General features: G+C 45.8%; 1 protein-coding gene across 1 annotated transcript in view; it reads left to right on the plus strand.

Annotated features, from left to right (window-relative positions):
- The window catches only part of RHPN1 (rhophilin Rho GTPase binding protein 1), a 362986-nt gene extending 354210 nt beyond the window's left edge, over positions 1-8776 (plus strand). The window contains exon 15 of the mRNA XM_086966302.1: positions 8173-8776. Within this exon, the coding sequence (XP_086822428.1) occupies positions 8173-8358 (186 nt within the window). The 3' untranslated portion in view covers positions 8359-8776. The remainder of the gene's footprint in view (positions 1-8172) is intronic.
- Positions 8777-8997: the final 221 nt, after the last annotated feature.

The following is an 8997-nucleotide window of genomic DNA, read 5'->3' on the forward strand; positions in this document are numbered from 1 at the left end:
GAAAATCTTCAAGAAACCCTTAAGTACACCTCAGGAGACAAAAGCAGAGAAGAAAATTCGTCCGTCGATGACAATTTCCTCAGGTACGTCGACGACGACGTAAAAAATCCAGCCGGTTTCAATTTCAGCTCCGTCGACGGGCCCGTCGTCGAGAGCTTAGTCGACAATGACTTTGTCGATGATACATCCTACCTCTGTTTCGTCGACGAGATTGACAACCTCGCCGGGGATGACGCTGACGATGGTGACGACGACGATGATTCTGACGTCGACGGCCATTCCACCGTCGATCAAAGTTCTATCTCCGGCGACGACGATTCCCTCGTCGACGACACATTCGACAATCAAAAAAATTTAAATTTACAGAAAGAAAAGACAAATTACTCCGGAAATGACATCGCCCCATAGGTTGACACCGTTGACTCCACCTCTTCAACTGGAGTATGAAAGTCCATATGGAGATGATTATAGTCTATCTCAGCTCCAGGTGAAGTACCAGGACTCTGATTCGGATGATTATTACTTGGGTCAACATCATCCAGAAGCGCAATTTTGGGACTATATGATCGCCAAATGTGGGGCGATCTCTCTCCTTTTATTGATCAGCTACCAGAGCGTGCCAAAGCTGAAGCAAGAAAAATTCTGGAGGAAGGTGAACGATCTTCATCTGAAATTATAGATTGTGCAATGGATATTGCTACAACGGCTTTTCGTGCCTTGGCAGGTTCAGCGTTCCTAAGGCTTCAAGGTTGGCTGAGATGTACCTGGTTTCGCCCTGAAGTGCAGAATAAAATTCGGGATATGCCCTTCGATGGAGATAAGCTGTTTGGCAAGCATATAGATGACGCTTTACAGGACATTAAGTAAGATACAGAGACGGCAAGGTCTTTAGGCACACTTCAATATCGAAAAGTACCTTTCCGGGGTGCAAGAGGAAAAGGTTTCTCTATGTATAGGGGAGGTTATCAACAACGCTACTCCTCCTATTCACAATCCTCTCATTCATTCAAGCCTCAGTACTCAACAACAGGGCCAATCGGCGTCTTTCTCTCGCCAGTCTTCAAGAGGTAAACAGGGACGTCAGGGGAGAGATACCTCTAAACGCCAATAGTGGCTTCCTGGCTCTACCTACTGGTCCTTCGCCCCTTGTAACATCAGTGGGGGGCAGGATAACACATTTTCTCGATTGCTGGAAGATCATAACAACAGATCAGCGGGTCCTATATTTCATTCAATTTGGCCATACACTAGAATTTCAAGACCTCCAAGAGCCCCTCACGCCACAGAATCAAAACTCTGTCTCGAAGTTCGTCAACTGCTCATCAAGGGAGCGATAGAGCCAGTGCCACTCTCTCAAAGAGGAAAAGGGTTCTATTCCAGATTTTTCCTAATTCACAAGACGGAGGAAAAGTGGCACCCAATCTTAGATCTGAGGGAGCTCAACACCTTTCTCATAAAACTCTCCTTTCGAATGGTCTCTCTTCAAGACATCTTGCGTCTTGTAAATCCAGAGGATTACATGGCGACTCTGGATCTCCAGGACGCATATTTCCACCTTCCGATCCACCCAGCTCACAGAAAAAAAATATTTACGCTTCACAGTAGCCAAGAGCCACTTTCAATTCAAAGTACTGCCGTTCAGGCTCAGATCCGCTCCACGGATATTCACAAATGTATTGGCCCCGCTAGCGGCATTCCTCGGGAAACAATCTCTAGAAGTTTTCCCATACCTAGACGATTGGTTGATAAAAGATCTATCTTCTCAAGCAAAGACCAAGGCAGTCAAAAGTTGCATCCAACTTTTCAATCATCTGGGTCTACATCTCAACAAAGACAAATCAGTCTTTCTTCCATCCAGAAGGGTCAAGTTCCTGGGTTCCATTCTGGGTACAAGAAGCTGCAAAGCTTTTCCTTCGGAGAAAAGACAGAAAAAGCTAATCTTCTCTGCCAGCCAATTACAGAAGAGACGGTCCCGGTCAGTACATCTATACAAATCTTTTCTAGGATCGATCTCATCTTGCATACCATTAGTTCCGCATTACAGACTGCGAATGCGTCCCTTGCAAGAACAGCTAGACATGCAATGGCTCCAGGTGGAAGGCTCTTTCGAGGACAAGATAAAGGTCACTCCTCTCATGAGAAAAGCAGCAGTTTGGTGGGCTGTCAAGGAAAATATCTCAAGAGGTCTCTTTTTCAGGATGGCTCCATCCCCTCTGATTCTAACCACAGATGCCTCAATGGAAGGCTGGGGCGCTGTCTTACAGGACCTCCAGGTGAGAAGTCACTGGAACCCAGAAGAGCCCTTTCTCCATATCAATCTCTTGGAACTCGGAGCGTTTCCTTTAGCCTTGCAAGCTTTCCTGCCGAGGGTTCAAGGCGCAACCGTTCTGGTCAGGACAGACAACACAACGGCCATGCATTACATAAACAAGCAAGGAGGTACGAGGTCTCAAGAGGCCCAAGAAATATGGGAATGGGCGATTCTCCACAACGTCGTCCTTTTTAGCAGAGCATCTACCAGACACTCTCAACACAACAGCAGACACCTTGAGTCGTCTGAAATCGGCCTGTCACGAGTGGGAATTTGATCAAGATATTCTGGATGAAGTTTTTCAACGTTGGGGCACTCCAACCATAGACCTGTTCGCGACTCCAGAAAACAGGAAATGCCGACTCACCATCGAGGGTCACTGGGGAATGCTCTTTCAATGTCTTGGTCAGGCGCATTTGTTTACGCCTTTCCTCCAATTCCCCTGATCCCGCGGCTTCTCAGGAAACTAAAGATGGAACCTTGCAGGATGATCTTAATAGCACCAGCGTGGCCTCGCCAATTCTGGTTCACGGAGCTTCTCCTGCTGTCTCAGGACCATCTATTTCACCTATGTCCCATTCCACGCTTTTTTCTTGAAATTTCATTATAACGCTCATTAATTGAGGGTGGTTATATTCGTAAGCCTATTTTGTTCTGCTTTATGTTTTATAACTTTTCTTAAGATTGAGTCTAGGGACCAGATGTACAAAGCTTTTTTTCATTTGCAAAAAGGCCAGATTCACAGAATCGGGCAATTTGCAAATGAAAAAAGCCATTTTCCAATGTACAAAGACCCAATTTGCGATCTGGTAACCTATTACCAAATCGCAAAATGGGTTAGCGATTCATTATTAGGAAGGGCTGTGTTTAGGGCATCCCTTCCTAATACCAAATTGCAGTGGTATATGTGAATGTTTTGCGACTGAAATGCGGTTGCAAAACATTTGCATTTAACTATCTACTTCAAGTAGATGGTTACCCATTTGCAAATAGAAAAGGTTCACCAAGGAAACCATTCCCCTTTGTGAATGTTTGTAAAAACATTTTTTAAGAGCAGGCAGTGGTCCCAGTTATCACTGCCCACTCTTAGAAAATGAAAAGAAAAAATGACCGTTTTTCTTTTTGAAATGCATCCCATTTTTCTTTAACCCGTTTACCGCGGCAAACATTCTGATGCGGTGCGGGTGTTATAAAGGGAGGGCAGGGCTGCCTCGGCCAACGGTCGTGCGCAGAACCAGGAAGGGAGTGCTCGCATCGGCCAGCACAAAAGATGTTAAGAAAACGGGCTGCATTTAAGAAAAGAAAAGAAAAACATTGCTTTATTGAAAAGCAATCACAGACATTGTGGTCTACTGACCCCAGTGATTTTTTCGATTTCCAATGGGCTGCAAATGAGAATTACTTCATGAATATTAATAAGGTATGTCTATTCGTGACCAACTAGGAATCGTAAAATGTATCCGACACATTTGTACATTGGTGTTTGTGATTACCAAATAGCGAATCACAACAATTCACTATTTGGTAATCGCAATCGACACATCTGGCCTTTGCTCTCTTTTCATACAGACAAACAAATTATATCCAATAAACATTTTATTAATTGATGTAGATGATCCCTTTGTCGGTCATTTACTGCAGTTTATATGGATACCTGAGCTTGCAAGTGGTTAATAGATTACCCTTCCCTTCCCTTCCCTTTCTTCATCATCAACCAGTGAATAGGCTTCGAACAGTAGTGGGACCATCTTCATGAGAATAGGCCAGCCACCCTACGTCTCAATCATGCTTGCTCTAATTTCCTAGTTTGTTGACAATGCAATTTTGCATTACTAAGTAGACACCTATACTGGCGGTCAGTGACAGAGCTTGAAGTATGATCTACACATACTCAGTCTTCTTTCCTAATTAGATATACTTCCTCCTGGAGAGCACTGGATTGTCCCTAGGCTCAATGTTACATGTTATTTTGTTTGCTCTGAATGTGTGATGTTTTTAAGGTCTTTGCTTTGACTGCACAATGGAATTAAGCAGCATTTGTATAATGTTTGTGACTTTTTGATTGGAATACTCCCACCAGGTACTCTTTCAGCACTTCCACTTACTTTTGAATTACTTTTCTGTTTAATGTACTTGGCGGGGCTCATATCTTCTTCATTAGATCAAAGTTGGCTTCCTTTGCTTTTCCCCAAACATGTCCAAGTTTGAAATCTGAATGACCACAGCATGGGCACCAAGAATGCATTCAATATGCACCATACTCTGGGGCTAGACAGGACATGATCGGTATTCGACTAATGACTTTCATAATTTGTTCACTTCCTGACTGTTCTTTCTTCACCTGTCCTTTCTGCTCATTGAATTGCTCAGGTTATGGCTTTCTCTATCCTCTGTCACTTCAGTGTCAGGGTCTTTGTCCCCAGTCGTAGGAATGCAGCCAATACATGCCCATTTTCTGGTGCAGCTGTAGCCATCCTCTAGCTTGTGCCATGCTAAATTTGGGACATCTAGAACAGATACCATTGGTCCACATACACAGACTCTCACCTGTGCTACACCTGCAGTACACATACTTGACACACACAGAATTTCAGCACAAGGTTCAGGTGTTCAAATAACCATGAAACTTTACACAAGAGCGTTCAATAGACCACACTCTTCTTGAAACAGAGAAAAAGGTTGTAACAGTAATCACAAAACCGTGAAATTCTGCCGACGCCATGTCACTCCACGCTAGGGCATGAACAGTAGTGCTATAAGGACATGCTTTTGCTTTAAACACCCCTGGAAGTGGCAAAACTGGTTCTGGATTATGTGTTACGTGGGGCAGGCCGTAGCCTCTGCACACTCACTAAATCAGCATTATGTTAAGACTAAACAAAGAAGCAATTACAATGCAATGGTCTCGTCTTTGTTAAAGTTAGAGCTATTGGCATTGCAAATGACATTTTTTTCATTTTTTTTTAAAACATAAATAAATGGTATTGTCATTTACAATGGCAATAGGTGAGCATTAGAGAGTAGTAGAGAGTATTAGCAGACACAGAGCCCCACACACACAGAGAGCCCAACACACACACACACACAGACACACACCCCGAGCCACACACACACACAGACAGCCACACACACACACAGAGCCACACACACACACAGACAGCCACACACGCACACACAGACAGCCACACACGCACACACAGACAGCCACACACGCACACACAGACAGCCACACACGCACACACAGACAGCCACACACGCACACACAGACAGCCACACACGCACACACAGACAGCCACACACGCACACACAGACAGCCACACACGCACACACAGACAGCCACGCACACACAGCCAGCCACGCACACACAGCCAGCCACGCACACACAGCCAGCCACGCACACACAACCAGCCACGCACACACAGCCAGCCACGCACACACAGACAGCCACGCACACACAGACAGCCACGCACACACAGACAGCCACGCACACACAGACAGCCACGCACACACAGACAGCCACGCACACACAGAGCCACACACACACAGAGCCACACACACACAGAGCCATACACACAGCCACACACACAGGGCCACACACACACAGAGCCACACCGAGACACAAGTCAGCTGGTGCGCTGGCGTCCGTGCCTTGGGCACCCACTCCTCCTCACCACACACCCACATCTGCCCAGTAACGCCCCAGGGAACAGAGGCAATAAAAACGATCACAAGCAGGGAACAGAGTCAAGAAAAGCGAGCAGAAGCAGGGATCAAAGGCAAGAAAATAGAGCACAACCAGGGAACAGAGGCAAGAAAATGGAGCACAACCAGGGAACAGAGGCAAGAAAATAGAGCACAACCAGGGAACAGAGGCACTAAAAACGATCACAAGCAGGGAACAGGGGCACTAAAAACGATCACAAGCAGGGGACAGAGGCACGGGAACAGAGACACTAAAAACGATCACAAGCAGGGAACAGGGGCACTAAAAACGATCACAAGCAGGGAACAGAGGCACTAAAAACGATCACAAGCAGGGAACAGAGGCACTAAAAACGATCACAACTAGGGAACAGAGGCATCACAAGCAGGAAACAGAGGCACGGGAACAGAGGCTCTGAAAACTATCACAAGCAGGGAACAGAGGCACTAAAAACGATCACAAGAATGGAACAGAGTCAGGAAAACAATCACAACCAGGAAACAGATGCACTAAAAACGATCACAAGCAGGGAACAGAGGCTCTAAAAACGATCACAAGCAGGGAACAGAGGCAAGAAAACGATCACAACCAGGGAACAGAGGCACTAAAAACGATCACAAGCAGGGAACAGAGGCACTAAAAACGATCACAAGCAGGGAACGGAGGCAAGAAAACGATAGATACTAGATCTGCCCCCATCTCTAATAATGATGCAAACACTGTATAGCTTGCAAAATGCATCCTTACCATACGAAGGCTGCCAACTCCAGCACAGCACACCACACACCCAGAACTATCCACCGCACACAGGCTGTAAACATTTCTATTATCCAACAACAGTGATTCCAATTGCTCCCAAGACCTTGGTGCAAACTACTCACCTCCCAACAACAGACTTCAAAACTACCCCGCATCCAAGATTAGTCTTTAAACAATGCCTCTGTAACAGGCTTCCCTCGTGTCCCAAATCCTAGCCACAAACCAGTCTGCTTTTCAGATGGCAAGCTGCACTGTGTTGCATAACAAAGCTGCAAAGCGCCCCTTAGTAAGAAAGCAAATTATAGTAACACAGGTTGAATAAGACTTCCTAAACAGACTGCAAGCTCGTCTTGTCCTCTTACTCCAGCTTGCCTCCGTACAATGCAATCTTGCCCATTATCCAGTGCAGATTATCCACCTGCACATAGCCAGTCTCACATCTACTGCACCGGCCGCACAGCACCCCTCCCCTGCGGTCCTTCCATAGAGATGCACAAAGTCCCAAGTAGGCTGTGCACTACCCCCTCGCAGCTCTCTGAAGCCACTCCGCAAGCAGACTGCAAACTGCCCCCTCCTCTCATCAGGGAACAAGCTGCCTCTGTTCCGACAGACTGCAGACAGTCACCTTGTCTGACAAGGAGTACAAACTGTTCCCAAAGCTGCACAAAGGCTGTAAACAGCCCAGTCAAACTGCACAGGCTCTAACTCTTAACAAAGTGGTAACTGCCCTATCCACCACAAACAACCGCCACCACGGCAGACTGCCCCTCCCCCGCCACACACTGGACGACCCCAGGGTGCACCCTGCCGCCCACCCGCGGCTGCACAGTGCCTAAAAATGGGGAAACCAGTTTCACATCATATGCCAGTTTACCATGCAGGGGGCATTCATATACCAACCTTCCTTCCATCTTTAATGTTAGAAAGAACCTGTAGACGCACCTTTTTAAGCAGTTTCTTGTCCCTTTATGATGGGAGGCCTCTTCTAAAGATGCATGACAGCTTCTGAAGAGGGCTCCACCTACTAATCCATGCTGTGTCTCCCACACTCTTGCACGATGCTCAGTGGATGCTTAGTTTACTAATGCGTCCACTGTAGGGGCCTGTGTTTGACCTCATGGTCACAGGTTCAAATCGTGGCAGGTCCACACAGCCTTTCATGCTTCTGAGGTCTTTAAAAGGAGTACCATTGAGTTGGGTAACAATAAACATCTGTTATTTAGCTGCAAGATACCCTTTGCCGGGAACGTGCGCTTTACAAATACACATGTTATGGTGTTATGTTAAGCTTGATTGATTCGTAGCTGCACATACCAATACATATATACATAAAAAAGATACTCTCTCCTTCCATTGTTGCTTTGTTAACATCTTATGTGTTCTCTTTTTCCTCTCAAAGGCTGACAAGAAGTCTTTGCTTCTAAAGCACAACAAGGAGAACAGCAGGAAAAGCATCATGAACAGCAAGAGTGCCAGCGCACTTTTTATCGGGAGCAGGAAAAGTAGCCCTGGCAAGAGGAGTAAGAGCAGCGGTACCCTTGGGCTTCCCTTCTCCACTGCAGGAAATACGGAGTCAATGCACTGATGCTTCTCGCACTGATACTCGAGATACAGACTCGACCCAAGTGCCGGAGCTTGACTCCTGCCACATCACCGATGAGCAGTGGCAGGACCGTGCTCTGTTGTGATGGACTATTTGCGAAGGATTGCCACCTCCATTGGTTCTCAGAAGCTTCCTCTCACCCTTTGCTAGTGGAATGGATCTCTCAGTGGGATGAATCAGGATGAGCGGCATTCTGTTAGAAACTGAGGGATCCTTAACTGTTCCATGACGCGTCTCCCTTGGTGACAAAGCTGTCTGTGTAGAGTCAATAGTACGGTACATATAAAAACACTATTTCTTTTCCAGGCTGTCAGATGACTTTTCAAACAACAGTAGGAAGAAACTATTGTCTTGTCTATGTGAATTAATCTGCTAAATATTAAAGTAGTTTTATTTTTAATGTGTTGTTGTAATACTTATTAGATTGATAAAGTCAGTCAAATCCATTTTCTCTCTTGCACTGATAGAGAACCTTGCATGTGAAAATAGTAAACCCTTTTGTCTGTATATTGGATGCAGAGTAATGCTCTACTCTTATTGCTTCATCACCTATCTAAAATGGGACCTCATTTCATCCAACACAGAAGGATGAAAAACTGCAATTGGGCATGCATGGTATGT

This window comes from Lissotriton vulgaris, chromosome 4_1 (assembly GCF_964263255.1).
Source record: "Lissotriton vulgaris chromosome 4_1, aLisVul1.2, whole genome shotgun sequence".
Taxonomy (NCBI): Eukaryota; Metazoa; Chordata; class Amphibia; order Caudata; family Salamandridae; genus Lissotriton; species Lissotriton vulgaris.